The sequence below is a fragment of the Rattus norvegicus genome, chromosome 7, assembly GCF_021556685.1.
Source record: "Rattus norvegicus strain SHRSP/BbbUtx chromosome 7, alternate assembly SHRSP_T2T, whole genome shotgun sequence".
Taxonomy (NCBI): Eukaryota; Metazoa; Chordata; class Mammalia; order Rodentia; family Muridae; genus Rattus; species Rattus norvegicus.
In genome coordinates this window covers 108,072,142-108,088,617 of record NC_141540.1, presented here as the reverse complement: position 1 = coordinate 108,088,617, position 16,476 = coordinate 108,072,142, and the positions used below count along the sequence as shown (strand labels likewise).

The 16,476-nt window shown below is 43.8% G+C and overlaps 1 protein-coding gene across 4 annotated transcripts in view; it reads right to left on the bottom strand.

Annotated features, from left to right (window-relative positions):
• The window catches only part of Tg (thyroglobulin), a 184,563-nt gene that overhangs the window by 75,054 nt on the left and 93,033 nt on the right, over positions 1–16,476 (bottom strand). For all 4 annotated transcript variants that reach the window (XM_087555765.1, XM_087555764.1, NM_030988.2 and 1 more), the window contains 4 exon segments: positions 14,377–14,599; positions 12,832–12,925; positions 10,372–10,531; positions 5,337–5,539 (listed from right to left, as the gene is read on the bottom strand). In XM_087555765.1, the coding sequence (XP_087411891.1) occupies positions 5,337–5,539; positions 10,372–10,531; positions 12,832–12,925; positions 14,377–14,599 (680 nt within the window).

The following is a 16,476-nucleotide window of genomic DNA, read 5'->3' as shown; positions in this document are numbered from 1 at the left end:
GAATTCTATCAGACCTTCATAGAAGACCTCATACCAATATTATCCAAACTATTCCACAAAATTGAAACAGATGGATACCTTCTACGAAGCCACAATTACTCTTATACCTAAACCACACAAAGACCCAACGAAGAAAGAGAACTTCAGACCAATTTCCCTTATGAATATCGACGCAAAAATATTCAATAAAATTCTGGCAAACCGAATCCAAGAGCACATCAAAACAATCATCCAACATGATCAAGTAGGCTTCATCCCAGGCATGCAGGGATGGTTTAATATACGGAAAACCATCAATGTGATCCATTATATAAACAAACTGAAAGAACAAAACCACATGATCATTTCATTACATGCTGAGAAAGCATTTGACAAAATTCAACACCCCTTCATGATAAAAGTCCTGGAAAGAATAGGAATTCAAGGCCCATACCTAAACCTAGTAAAAGCCATATACAGCAAACCAGTTGCTAACATTAAACTAAATGGAGAGAAACTTGAAGCAATCCCACTAAAATCAGGGACTAAACAAGGCTGCCCACTCTCTCCCTACTTATTCAATATAGTTCTTCAAGTTCTAGCCAGAGCAATCAGGCAACAAAAGGAAATCAAGGGGATTCAGAGTGGTAAAGAAGAAGTCAAAATATCACTATTTGCAGATGATATGATAGTATATTTAAGTGATCCCAAAAGTTCCACCAGAGAACTACTAAAGCTGATAAACAACTTCAGCAAAGTGGCTGGGTATAAAATTAACTCAAATCAGTAGCCTTCCTCTACACAAAAGAGAAACAAGCCGAGAAAGAAATTAGGGAAACGACACCCTTCATAATAGACCCAAATAATATAAAGTACCTCGGTGTGACTTTAACCAAGCAAGTAAAAGATCTGTACAATAAGAACTTCAAGACTCTGAAGAAAGAAATTGAAGACCTCAGAAGATGGAAAGATCTCCCATGCTCATGGATTGGCAGGATTAATATAGTAAAAATGGCCATTTTACCAAAAGCGATCTACAGATTCAATGCAATCCCCATCAAAATACCAATCCAATTCTTCAAAGAGTTAGAAAGAACAATTTGCAAATTCATCAGGAATAACAAAAAACCCAGGATAGCTAAAACTATTCTCAACAATAAAAGGACTTCAGGGGTTATCACTATCCCTGAACTCAAGCAATATTACAGAGCAATAGTGATAAAAACTGCATGGTATTGGTACAGAGACAGACAGATAGTCCAATGGAACAGAATTGAAGACCCAGAAATGAACCCACAAACCTATGGGCACCTGATTTTTGACAAAGGAGCCAAAACCATTCAATGGAAAAGAGATAGCATTTTCAGCAAATGGTGCTGGTTCAACTGGAGGTCAACATGTAGAAGAATGCAAATCGATCCATGCTTATCACCCTGTACAAAGCTTAAGTCCAAGTGGATCAAGGACCTCCACATCAAACCAGATACACTTAAACTAATAGAAGAAAAACTAGGGCAGCATCTCGAACACACGGGCACTGGAAAAAATTTCCTGAACAAAACACCAATGGCTTATGCTCTAAGATCAAGAATCGACAAATGGGATCTCATAAAACTGCAAAGCTTCTGTAAGGCAAAGGACACTGTGGTTAGGACAAAACGGCAACCAACAGATTGGGAAAAGATCTTTACCAATCCTACAACAGATAGAGGCCTTATATCCAAAATATACAAAGAACTCAAGAAGTTAGACTGCAGGGAGACAAATAACCCTATTAAAAAATGGTGTTCAGAGCTGAACAAAGAATTCACAGCTGAGGAATGCCGAATGGCTGAGAAACACCTAAAGAAATGTTCAACATCTTTAGTCATAAGGGAAATGCAAATCAAAACAACCCTGAGATTTCACCTCACACCAGTGAGAATGGCTAAGATCAAAAACTCAGGTGACAACAAATGCTGGTGAGGATGTGGAGAAAGAGGAACACTTGTCCATTGTTGGTGGGATTGCAGACTGGTACAAGCATTCTGGAAATCAGTCTGGAGGTTCCTCAGAAAATTGGACATTGAACTACCTGAGGATCCAGCTATACCTCTCTTGGGCATATACCCACAAGATGCCCCCACATATAAAAAAGACACGTGCTCCACTATGTTCATAGCAGCCTTATTTATAATAGCCAGAAGCTGGAAAGAACCCAGATGCCCTTCAACAGAGGAATGGATACAGAAAATGTGGTACATCTACACAATGGAATATTACTCAGCTATCAAAAACAATGCCTTTATGAAATTCATAGACAAATGGTTGGAATTGGAAAATATCATCCTGAGTGAGGTAACCCAATCACAGAAAAATACACATGGTATGCACTCATTGATAAGTGGCTATTAGCCCAAATGCTTGAATTACCCTAGATGCATAGAACACATGAAACTCAAGACGGATGATCAAAATGTTAATGATTCACTCCTTCTTTAAAAGGGGGAACAAGAATACCCTTGGCAGGGAATAGAGAGGCAAAGATTAAAGCAGAGACAGAAGGAACACCCATTCAGAGCCTGCCCCACATGTGGCCCATCCATATACAGCCACCCAATTAGACAAGATGGATGAAGCAAAGAAGTGCAGGCCGACAGGAGCCGGATGTAGATCTCTCCTGAGAGACACAGCCAGAATACAGCAAATACATAGGCGAATGCCAGCAGCAAACCACTGAACTGAGAATAGGACCCCCGCTGAAGGAATCAGAGAAAGAACTGGAAGAGCTTGAAGGGGCTCGAGACCCCTTATGAACAACAATGCCAAGCAACTAGAGCTTCCAGGGACTAAGCCACGACCTAGAGACTATACATGGACTGACCCTGGACTCTGCCCTCATAGGTAACAATGAATATCCTAGTAAGATCACCAGTGGAAGGGGAAGTCCTTGGTCCTGGTATGACTGAATCCTCAGTGAATGTGATTTTGGGGGGGAGGGCGGCAATGGGGGGAGGATTGGGAGGGGAGCACCGATAAAGAAGGGGAGGGGGAGGGATTAGGGGGATGTTTGCCCGGAAACCGGGAAAGGAAATAACATTCGAAATGTAAATAAGAAATACTCAAGTTAATAAAAAAAATGAAACAAAACAAAACAAAAAAGCCTCAGATGGGGGTTGGGTATTTAGCTCAGTGGTAGAGCGCTTGCCTAGGAAGCGCAAGGCCCTGTGTTCCGTCCCCAGCTCCAAAAAAAAAAAAAAAAAAAAAAAAGAAAGAAAAAAGCTTCAGATATATGGCTTGGTCCTAGAAGTACTGTAGCCAAAAGGAGAATAATGGGTGTCCATTGACAGATGAATAGATGTGTACACACACTGGTCTATCCCCACTATAGAATACTTTTCACATCTAGAATACATTTATAAAATGTACTATATTCTTGGTGAAACTCAGAGATGGTATGCTACATGAAATACAGAAATCATGAACACCCTGTGATTTCACCAACATGAAGTCCTACAGTAGAGTAAGTCAATAGGAAGGAGAAGAGAGTCTTTCAGTGGCTTTTTGGATAAGAAAGTATGGGGCTCACATTCAGTGGGTTCTGAGTATTTGTGTAAGAAGATAAAAATAATTCTGGCACTAGATAGCAAGAATGGTCATCTGAACTTCAGAACATGTATTAAAAATCCATAAAATTTGAATCATAATTTAAAAGTAGGATATGGTACTATATGCTTATACTCCCATCTCTGTGAAGGAGACAACTCCATCCCTGAGTCTCACTGGCAAACCTACTTCATTTGGCAAGACCAAGTCTTGGAATGTCCTTAGTGCCGTTGATCAGATGCTTACAAATGGCTAGGATCATAAAAGGAGACAAGCAAATAACTGAATAAATGCACAAGAAAACCCTTGGGTATTTTTCATACACAGAAGAAAAACTTAAGCTACACACTAATCAGGCACTACTGCAGACACTGTCCGCACACTGCCACTGTCACCAAGGCTCTGCCAGTGGTCGCTGCTTCGACGGCCTTTAGCTTTTCATTCAGATATTCCCCGCAGAGCCATGATATTTCATACTGTTACCATCCCTTATCCTTGTCAGGGGCTTCTTTTCAAATGCCTCATGATCCTTGTGTATGTTGTGTCTCCTGCCCTGAAACCCACAAGCCTCCTGTGAACTGTGGTGTGCCTGATTTATCATGGTACTCCAGTATCTAATACAGTGCTGTTGACCAGCCAGATGCTCTATACAAGCAGAGGCTAGTCAGTGTCAGAATAGCTCCTGATTTATCCAATTAGGTAATTTCTTCCTTCTTGTCACCATCATCAGTGAATCATTAGCAGCAGCAGCAGCAGCAGCAGCAGCAGCAGCAGCATCAGCAACAGCAGCAGCACCACTCCCACTTAGCAGGCATCTCAGACAAATCCTGAGTAGTGAGTTTTCTTCACTGACAAGAACATTTAACTCCAATAAGAACAAAATGCGAATGCTTCACTCCTTCTTTAAAAGGGGAACAAGAATACCCTTGGCAGGGAATAGGGAGGCAAAGTTTAGAACAGAGGCAGAAGGAACACCCATTCAGAGCCTGCCCCACATGTGGCCCATACACATACAGCCACCCAATTAGATAATATGGATGAAGCAAAGAAGTGCAGGCTGACAGGAGCGGGATGTAGATCGCTCCTGAGAGACACAGCCAGAATACAGCAAATACAGAGACGAATGCCAGCAGCAAACCACTGAATTGAGAATGGGAACCCCGTTGAAGGAATCAGAGAAAGAACTGAAAGAGCTTGAAGGGGCTTGAGACCCCATATGAACAACAATGCCAAGCAACCAGAGCTTCCAGGGACTAAGCTACTACCCAAAGTCTGTACATGGACTGACTCTGGGCTCCAACCTCATAGATAGCAATGAATAGCCTAGTAAGAGCACCAGTGGAAGGGCAAGCCCTTGGTCCTGCCAAGACTGAACCCCCAGTGAATGTGATTGTTGGGGGGAGGCGGTAATGGGGGGAGGATGGGGAGGGGAACACCCATAGATAAGGGTAAGGGGAGGGGTTAGGGGGATGTTGGCCCAGAAACCAGGAAAGGTAATAATAATCGAAATGTAAATAAGAAATACCCAAGTTAATAAAGATGAAGAAAAAGAATCCTGGGAGTAGCGATACTCGCCACGGAGAAACTTCCTTCTGAGAGAAAAGCTGTCAGGAAGCCTTTTGACCTCCTGCACCACACATGCTTGGAGTGATAGCCAGATCAGGAATAATGATAGCATGAGGAATGAGAGAAGACCAACAACAACTGCAGTCAGCTAATCTCCAAACCAGGGAGATCGTTGAGTAGTATTGAAAGTAAGCCATGCCACTCACCATAAGCAGAGCCTTCCTGAAGAGCTGGAGTCTGGTAGGTCTGGTGATGAGAAGGTGTATGCTGGCCACATCAGCCCCACCACGGTCTGCTGCCAGTGTCACACGTTGAGGGTCCCCACCAAATGCTCCAATGTGGGTCTGCACCCATGTTAGAGCTGCCACTTGGTCCAGTAGCCCCCAGTTGCCAGCTACTTCATCAGAGCCTACAAAAAGAAGGATGTCATTAGCCTGTGTGTCCTAACAGCTTTAGGTATTACAATTACAGTGCTATGTCAGACACAAGGCTCCTTGTGGGGGCTTGAGCTCTTATCCACTCAGGCAGTACCATAAGCTACCAACACAGGTGGGGACATTTTGAAGATCTTGGGTTTTGGAATCAAACTTAACCTGACTTGTCTTTGAGCTTTGGACTGACTATCCAGGAGACTGGAAAAATCTCCACTCTCTAGTCATGGCTTTCCCATCTGTCAGAGGCAGGCCGATGGGAAGAAGTGGTATGCAGAGCAGAGGTTATGCATGTTCAGTTCCAGTCCAGAAAAGGCCATGATTCCCACTTGACAGCTTAGATCCCACTTCAGGTGTATTCATCAAACAGAGGATATACCATGCTGTTGAAGGGAAAACAGTCTTTCTTATACCTAATCTTTCATGGCTTTAGAAGTGTGCCACTGAACCCATGTCTCTTCCCTATATCACAGAATTTAATAACTATTTGTTGAAGATGCAGCACCATATTAAATGAAATTACATGGACACACACAAAATAACAAAAAAGATATACATCTCCTTAGCTCTTTTCAGACACTACAGTGTTCTTTAGTTGTTTCATGATGCAATAACAGAGTCTCCCTGTTGGTTTACTGCACTGTTTGGTCTTCCAGTATCAGACTGTGAACATTAGGCTTCACTCTGGTATCATCCAGAGTTCACACACACCTTGGCTTCTCTGACTCTGCCTTTAGAAGCTGTCAGCTTGGCATGCTCTAGGATTCCTAGTACAGTAGTCTCTGGGTACAAACGTGAGCAAGTTTCTAGGTTAGCTCAGTTGAGGTGGGGAAGCCACACTGAATGAAGGTGGTGCCATCCCATTAGCTGGGCTCCTGAGCTGAGTGAAAAGGAGAAAATGATCAGAGCCCCAGTGCTCACACCTCTCTATGTCCTGATAGCAGGGACAGTGTTATCAGCTACTATATGTTCTTGCCCTCATGATGAGGTATACTGTCAAAATGTGAGAGTGAGCCAGAGAAAACTCCAGCTTCTTTAAGGTGCTTTGGTCAAATATATTGTCATAGCAAAAAGAAAAGCCAAGAACACACACCCTGCAACTCCCATCACCAAGTGCATACAAATATATACACAGCCCACATCTTCCTCAAGTTCTCACAGTTTGTCATGAGACTTCAAAGTATAGCTATGATTGAGGGGATTCCATATACAACAAAAACGTATCAGAAAGACCCTATATTCCCGAATAGAAAAGGTTGGAAAATCTTACATGCTGGTTGCCTGACCCAATATTTGCAAAGCTGAAGAGAACAGCAGCCTGGAGTACATAAATAACACAAACTACTCTTCCAGCTGTGGAGTTTTCTGTTCTCTTAAAATGCTTTTCATGTTCTGGGTCTGGTGAAGCTGTTGGCAAACCCTGCCTACGATGTGGCCTTTTCTGGATCGCTCCTGAGTTCCATTTGTCAAGATCAATGTGTTTGTTTCCTCTGGACCTCTGGGAATCCAGGAGAACAGGGTGTTGAGTGAATACGAGCAAAGCCTGTGGGTCTAGGAAGTGACATTCATAGTCTGCATTGCCAGGAACAGTGTGAGAGGATTGTTCTGGATACTTGCTGCCTGGGTGTCAGCTTCCCACCCTGTGATGAGGCTTAACAAAGACAGTAGGAGGTCTTTAGATTCTTGGAAAATAAGAAGTGGGGTTCTTCAGTAAGACTTTCATCAAACAAGGATAAATCTGGCTTCCTTCGGTGCCAGGAACTGCTGAAGGCAGAAAGTAATCCTAGAGAACAGTTCCCAAACTTTTAATGTATACACTTCCCAGTGTACAAACTCTTTGGTGTTTACACCTCCAATGCATATTCTCCCTAAGCACCCAAAGTCAGAAGATAGTCCATTGTGCTGTGAAGGGTCTGGTTCATCCTTGGCCTCTGGCTTTCATTTGTTTGAAGCATAAAAATTTGTCTAGATGCAAGAAGCAAATGTGAGATTGAGTCGGAGCTCAAATCCTAACTCACAATTAGAACTGTTTGTCTTAAAAGTCAATCCAACTCCATAAACACCTTTGAGAATTTTATGACAAGTATTACAGAGTATAAGTGCTGGTTTCCAGAACCCTCAACCCCTCATTGTCACCACATCAAATTTCCTGACTGTAGGCCCTTAAGGCCTGCTTCCTAGTCAGCTGCCCTAGTGCCCAGCGCTGCTCAGCACATCTGTGATCCCTTGTAGCACTGTGCGGTCAAGCCCAAGGTACCTTGCAATCAGGATCCTGATCTACACACACACACACACACACACACACACACACACACACACACACACACACACACACACACCACAGCCCCCAGAACTGGTTCACAGAGGCAGGTCAATACCAGTGGAGACTTTCTGGATACCATTTTGCTATTATGTTTGTGCCTTCTTTCCCTGTTCTGTTCCACACTTCCAAGTGTCCAGCATTCTGGACAGGACTGCCCAGTAAATATCTACCTTCCCCTTTATTACATGAATGGCCCTCATTTGTTTCTTCACAAACTACAGAGGGCCCTAATAGGACCTAGTCTTGTCCATGGACTCCAGTGGGAAGTGGAAAGGCATGGGCTTTGATGAAATTCTGGCTCCAACATTGGTTACAAACAGGAGCCCTGGGAAGGCTACTTAGTGTCCACACATTTTGATTCTCTCCATGTATAAAATGAGGATGGTTGTACAACATGCTTCGTTCAGTCCTGATGATGACCAACTTAATGCCTATAAGGGCAACAGGACTGCCCTGGAAGTAGGCATCAAAGTTATGGTTTTATTCTGAAATATAATTGAACATGTTGAAACCTAAAACGTATCTCACTGATGATCTTAGCAGGGCCAGCTTTATCTTCAGAGCAGGAATGACTACTGTGAGGGACTACCAATGGTAGGCTATGTGACTGTTTTACTGGCTAGAGAAGATACAAGACCTTCTAACAGGCCCAGAGTACCTGGTGACTGAAGTCCTGTCAGTGTGTAGTTGCTATGACAGAGGTCTTCCATCTGGCTCCTGATTCAGAAGGCAACTGCTCTGTTTCTACACTACCAAGGCCTGGAGGCCCATTGCCTACCTGTCTCCCTCATCCCTGCACTTAGTATTCTAGGGTCCTGGCTGGGTACTTTACCGGAAGAGAAGGCGATAGAATTCAGAGTGGAAGAACTGAAACCTCTCTGGATAGATCTGTGGGGAAGCCAAGTATAACAGGTCTAGAAGCTCTGGGTTGAGGGAGGTACCCTGTGACCAGGGGTCAAGTGAACAAAGCAAGGGGCTGCCTCCCCAGCTAAGTGACAGCACAAGAGGAAGTCTGATGCACAAGGTTTAAACCTCCAAGAAGCCACTCTAAGAATCCAGAGTTTCTTAATTCTGCCATCTGAGCAGCAGAGAGCCAAATTAAACTTTAGTCTGCCATGGTCTATAGATGATCTGCAAGCACTTGCCCTTTCCGATCCTTGATTTTCCTCCTGGAAAAGGGCATGGCAGACAGGAGTTAGTGCTGCCTGAGAACTGAGGGAATCCAGTCAGAATGTCTAGTTAATAGAAATCATCTGAAGTGTAACTCTTTCCCTCCAACTGATAGCATTTTAATTTACCACCCCCTGTCAAATGATAAGGTAGCACTGATATAAGTCAGGAAGGACTGGGTATTCTGGAAGTTTTGGTGACCTTCCCTCAGATGCCTACACCAAAGGTTAAAATAAGTTTGCCCGTTGAGAAGGTTATGAATTCTAAAGAAGATTTCACTCCCTGAAATTCTAATTTCCCCTCAGGATAGAAGACATATGGAAAGTCACTCTGCTGTCTAGAAAAGCCTTAAGCCAACATTAGCTGTGTCTGGAAAGAGTTCTCTGGGGCCAACTTCAGTCAGTTAAGCCCTAAATATCACTAAAAGCTCCTGAGAAACAGCTTGTGCTTGACTGGAGGACAGAAAACACAACAGAAAATTTTCCTTTCTAAAAAAGAAAGTTAATAATTGGGCAATCCTCTACACTGCAGAAAAACTTGCACAACATCTCTGGCACCATACACTGCCTTTACTTTGCATACCACCTAGCATCCGTCAGGGGGTGGAGAATGAAGAAGACTCCATTCACACGGACAGCTCTGCTGAAACTATTGCTCCAAAACTAAACCCAAAGGTGCCTTTCATTAGCATCTCCACCAGATTTAAGATGCTCTGCACTAACTACTGCCTGCTGTGTAGGCCAGCCTAGCACTTCCTCTGGGGCTTTTAAGACCTCACATTAAATGGTCCCTCAGTGCCCCCCCCCCACATTCTTTCTGGTCCTCCTGCTTTGCACCTGTCTTCCCAGGACTCAGAGGAGAGCCTTGGAAAGCAGTGATGATGTTCATCCCCTATACCCAAAGACTTTAGAAACCTCTTGAATATTTGTCTTCCTTAGCTCTGAAAGTAGAGGAAAACCATTCCTATTTAAAGAAGAGGTATCTTACACACTGAGAAAGGGAGGGTGGTCTAAGGTCATACTGACCTTGAGGGCCAATACTGGCCTTAGCTCTTCGAATCCCAATGCCTTACCCTCTCCACTTGACCAGCACTACCCACTGCTGCTATCACAGAGGTATATGTAAGTAAATAAGGGAAGATAGAAGATATTTGTGCTGGGCCAGGACTTAATTTTTCCGAAGTGGTTGGGAGTGCAAGGTATGACAAGAGCACAAACAGATTCACGGTGAAACTAGAATATTTCCTCTCTTAAGCAAACGGTCTTAATTATCTCTTATAGTGATAGAAAGTTGATTTCCATCACACCGACAGTTCACCTGAGCTCAAGAAGCCAAAGACCCCCAGTCTGTAGTTAGCAGTGACTACGATGAGGTTGCCAACTGCAGCCAGAATGGAGCCATCAATGTTCAGCTGACCTCCACTGCCTTCCATCTCCACAGTATTGTGGAAGAACACCAGAACTGATGCATTGGAGACCTGAAGGGATTAGAGAGATAGAAAAGGTTAAAGTTGAACTTGTGAGAGGGGCAACTGCCATTCTTGAAAACACTCTGAATCCACACTAGTTCTCTTGCCTGCTCTGCCTTGGTACACATTTAACCATATCCAAGGGGATAATTTTTTCCCATCAAATTCATACACGGATGCTCAGAAAGTCATCATGCTTGGAGACCTAATTGTAGCTCCCTATGTGAACTCTGATCCCATAAGGAGAAGGAATTTGTATACAGACATACACAAGGGAGAAATGTGCCGAGTGCAAGCTAAGAAGATAAAAAAGGCATCCCCATGGCCTTTGATCTTGATTTTCAAGCTTCCAGAATGTGGGGAAAGCAATGTGTGTCCCAAGCTGCCTAACTGTGGAAGTCTGTGATGCCAGCTCTAAGGAGTTACTATTTCCCATTCTATGTGTAGGAGAATGGAGCCTCATTGAAGTAAGGATATTCTGCGAGTGTTTTTCACAGTGAGCAGGTGTAGGAACCATACTCAATACAGACTTGGAGATCTACTTCCTCCCTGGTCTGATCCTATTCTATCTCAGAAGACTTTCTGGTCCTTATGACAAGTCCTACATCTCAGGCTTGATATCTCCTCCATCATACTTTAAGGCATTTACCTTGGTGAAAGATCCCTACTGTGTGAGAGTATGGATTCCCAGGTAGGCTATATTTAGACCTACAAAAGCTTAGCTCTGACACTAAGTCTCATTGTCTCAGGGTCTATGGAATAGGACAGAGAAAACCCCAACATTCTTATTTCCCCAAAGCTACTGAGTAGCTGTACTGGTAACAGGCCAGGAAGGGATGAGTCAGTTGGCTGTAGTTATCCACTACTGATAACACAAAGGGTCTATTCAGCCTCTGTGTCCATCGCAGTTCAAAGTATCCAAAGACTAAGGCCTCTTCTTCAGGACCTGTCAACTGTGAGCACAGGTCCCACATTGCTGAGAACAACTCCCCTTCCTGAAGGCCATGATGGGAATATAACAATGGCCCAGGATAATCAACCAAATACCCACAGGGTAGGTGGGGGACTCTACATTCAGAATCAAGAGACAGAGTTCATTCTCTATGCTGTCCAGTGGCCCCCATGTCCTTATATCAGCTAGCTCTTAATAGCTTCAAGAAGGAGAATCCACCTGTGCTTAATTTTTTCATGGATGAGATCATAAGTATAAAATGTTCTTATAAGCCACACACCACTAAACTCTATCCCCAACCAGCATGCTCTAATTATTCTCCTGCTGAGTCACCTGGGAAAGTTACAGACTGAATTTCCTGTCCTCTTACCTGTGAGAGAAATTAAGGTTTCTGAGAGGTGCTGGGAGGTCTGCAGTCACATTGGAGACAGGCCACCACTTCCCCTGCTTATCCTCTTTCCACCCTGTCAGTATCTATGCCCAAATGGCCATTGTTCCTCTTCCCTTCCAGTTTGAGTACCTCATTTCTTTACCTGTAGTCTTACCATGCCAGATCACCGTGCCATTCTACCACCTTAGCTCTACTGCCATTCCCAGTGTTCCCTTCATGAATCACTGCCCCATAAAGACTCAGACCAGCACTAACCTATGAGGAACTGATTTAATTTACACAGGAGCTTTGAGAGCAGAGGCCATGCTACTTCTCTTCTCTCCCTCAAAGCTGCTACCTTGGGCTCATAGAACCTAAGTTGCCTTCTCTAAGACACTGAAGGAATGGGAGCTGGAAGAGATGCTATCTCCAGGATTTAATTCATCATAGTAGGTATGTAGTGTGACCAGCTTTGGGTGGAATGGAACCTTATCACCCCCTTTATTCAAGGTCCCATCATTCTATACTATAGCTAATGAGTGCATTCATGCCTGTGCTCACTGAGATCAGAAGGCTATGTCTTATCCAAGGTACAGTTTATTCTCACAGCCAGTGAGCCTGAGGGAAATAGGGCTGGCAGTCACACTGACTTCCTTGAGTGTTGTTACCAGTGTTCCTGCTTCCCTTTCCTTTCATGGGCTGTGGTACTCCAATTACTCAGCCCTAAGACAGCAGTGGCTTCTTAAGTGGATACAGGAAGTTAGATGATAGCCTAACACTTCATCTTCATACACCTTACATGGGAACATTCCTGGGAAGTTCTGAGGGCCCCCATTTACTTTTGACCCTCACAAAGGAAGCTCCAAGCCTATAAGGGTAATGCTGTAGGAGTACAGGTTCTTATAGAGCCCAGGGAAGGGGGGAACAGGGTTGCCAAAGGGAGTTATTTTATTTACCAGACAACACATCAAGTGCTTCTTAACTCACCAGGTTCTCAGGGACAAACACGTTGAGATATAAGCAGTCTTCACTGATTTGAGGAGGTGTTGGGGTACGGGTACCTGGCTGCCAGCAGCTGGACCTGCAGAAATAAGGCACAGGATTTTCAGAGAAATAACAAGGGGACCTTCTATCTTCCCCCTCCTCCAAAATCACATCTTGGGGCCAGAGTGAAAGGCCTGTTTTTTTTTTTCTGTTGCTCTGAGACAGTGAGGAAGCTCCAAGTCATAGATATAGCCAAAGAGCAACAGTATGTCTATGGCCTCCTCTGGCCATAGGCCTGTGGAGAAACTTACCACCAAGGCAAACATGCTGAACAGAGACCAAGGCCAGAGAAGGAGACAGTGAGCTGGCAAGACTTTGTCTTGCCTTGCTGAATTGCATAAACTCTGCCCTCAGAAGAGATGTCAGACCTATCTTCCACATTAGGGAAGAGGATTGACTGGCCCCTTGTTTAAAGACTCATCTTGGACCTCCCCTAATGGTCACATAAATATCATCTATCCAAGGCTATTGTATTCATATTCCAAGAGTTGCCAGTGCTGGACTCTGTAGCAACTGTCTCTCCAGGATCTGGGTGACCACCTACATCTTCAGTCCCTCTGTACATTCTAGCATAGAAAGGTTCTCTAATTACTGCCTCTGTGTTTGGGGCTTCCTAACTGGGGGCCAGCTAGACTCTATCACACTCCCTTTGCCATTCCACTAAGATGATCCTCATCATCTTTATGACAGGTTTCAGGAGCCTTTATTCTATACTTCTAGGGATAGGCATCTGCTCAGCAGCCAGAGCCATATAGCACATGGAAAACACTTCTCTTAAGAACAGAGCCATGGGGTCCAAGGAGAAATGTAGGTGGCAGAAGCACCTAGGGTCTACACCCCACAGAACTAAGCTACTTCTCTCACAAAATACTACAGTATTATTCATCATGTCAATGTTTACATGAAAGGTTTGATGAGGGAAAAAATAATAAGATCTGAGTGATGAGCTCAGAAAAGGGGAAGGAGAAAGAGAGCTCCTTATACTGGTTTTTATTAATAGAATCATTCATCTTCCCCATCGTGCTGAATTTTTAACTATATTAAGTTACATGTCTTGCCAGGTAACACCTGTAGTCTCAAGTACTCAGGAGACTGAGGCAGTCAGAGATTGTTGACTTTGACAAATACAAGGCTGGCATGATGCATGTGGACACTTTAGGCTTGTCCTATATGAATCTGTTACAGATTCTCTCATAGTCTCATGTTCCTGCACAAAAATCCCCAAGGAGACTTAAGAAGAGCCATGTTAATAAATGCAGTACCTCCTTGGCGGCCTATGCTCCATAATTGCTGCCTGGAACAGAACACCCGAGCCTTTCACCAAATGGCCTACCTTAGTACCCTGGACACCTGTATCACCCTAGTGCTATTTAATGGAATGCATTCCCATATTTTGTTTTAAACAGAACACCTGGCTCTGCCATGCTAGATTAAGCCAAGATAGGCATTCTTTGGGTATTCACCAACATGACACAACTTGTTCCATACCTTAGCTTGGTGGCATCCCAGGAGCCTGTCCAATTCAAGACCTCTGGTGCCTGGAAACGGTTTTCTGCCAAGGGTGGGGCAGCATATGGAACTCCAAGGAATTGATATACTTGTTTCCAGGCAGTGCCCACCTTGACGACCTGGGACCCACCCTGAAGCTGGCCAAAGGAATCAATGTGTACAGAAGGTGTGGATATTCCATCAGATTGGTGCAAAGGGGCTCCTGGTGAGAAAACAAGAGCAGAGGGGTGGACAGACAGTGAGAACTGGCATTTCAGATGGTTTTCAGCAAGACGACAAATATTCCTGTAGTTTGGGGGAGCTTTAAAATGTCAGTGGTTCATTTTCATCCATAGTTAAGAATTGACAAAGGTTAGCTTTCAATGTCAACACCACCAAGTGTGACTAGTAATAGCGGAAGGTGGTCCATGAGGCACAAAGCACAAGCAAGGGCTTTTTGATTCCTGTTTATGAACTGTCTACTGAATTCTTCTGACGTTCCCAAAGAGTAGTTGCTGACCCACACCTGGGAGCCTAGAAAAGGGACAGTTGGGCCTACAGTAAGAGATGATCCATCAACCAGGAGTCTGGAGTAGAAGACTGAGCATGAGTCTTATTCTCTTATTCCTGGAATGTCTAGATCACTCATATTGAGAGATGGATAAAGGCATTTCTCCAGTTAGCTAGCACAGATTTGGGACAAAAAGCAAATCTGCCCACAATTTATTTATTTTCATTCATTTAATTTCTATTTATTCACATTATATCCCAATTGCTACCACGCCCCCCCCAGTGCCCTTTACCCTCCCTCCCTTCTCCTCTGAGAGGGTAGAGAACCACCCCCTCTGTATTTCTCCACCATGGTACATCAAGTCTCTGCAGGGCTAGGCACCTTCTTCTCCCACTGAGGCCAGACAAGGCAGCCTCCCACCTCCACTAGAAAAGCATATCCCACAGACAGGCAACAGTTCTTGGAATAGCCCCTCCTTTGGTTGCTCAGGACCAACAAAGCTGCACAGCTGCTGCATATATGGGGGTTGGGGAGCTGAGTCCAGCCAGAATATGTTTTTTGAAAAAAACTACTAGAGCACTTTTCTTTCGTTCTTGTGATTTACAGTCCTAAGGTGGAGCTAGACTGTGATGGGTAATTCAGGACTTGGAGCTATCCCTTCCGCCCTAGGCCAACCATTCCTGTTCACACAAGTCAAGTCTGGTCAGCTCTCCCACTTCCTATTGGTTCATCACTCCAGGCTCCTCTATCAGGTCATCTCTGGTGGAGGTTCATGTCCTAAGTCTTTGTTCATAAGGTCATAGCTGGTATTGCTTAGCCTTGCTCAGTGTACTAGAAGTTCTCCAATGCATGCCACCACATTAATCAGTTCACTGGGAGATACCCTATTTATTTCCCCTCCTACCTCTATTTCCCCTCATTAGTTGATTCAGTAAACATTAGTGGGTCCTAGGCTCAATGCCAAGGGTTCTAACGATGGTTCCTCACATGAGTTGTCTTGCACAAAGAAAGCAATAAATACTAAAAAGAAAGGTGTGTGTGTGTGTGTGTGTATGTGTATGTATGTATGTATGTATGTATGTATGTATGTATGTATGTATGCATGCATGCATGCATGTATCTAAGAAGTCTTATTGTCCTAAGTTAGGCTTGCTCTGCTCTGAGCTTTTTGGACAGAAAACAAAGCTGTTCTATTTCTACACTGCTCACTCTATAAAACTGAGTTTATGATAGTAATGGCAAACAGAAGTGCTCAAGAAAAAGCTGGTGAGCAGAAGTTTATCCTTGCCCGAAGAACCTTGCTGCATGCAGTGATTTCATAACCAGGGAAGATATTGACCATGACTAGGGACATTTTGAGTTATCACTATGTTATGGAGTGCTGTGGCTAATGTCTAGCCAGAGAGTCTATATATACTATAGTAGACAGAACAAAATACTCTACTCAGTAAGATATTCCATAGCAAATATGTCAGAGGGTTATGAATTTGAAAAAAAATCTGTTGTAATGTATGTTAGTGACCTTGCTATAAGACTCTGAAGGGTGAAGACAGAACCCATTATCCTCTGGGAGCACACCTGATCCTCAC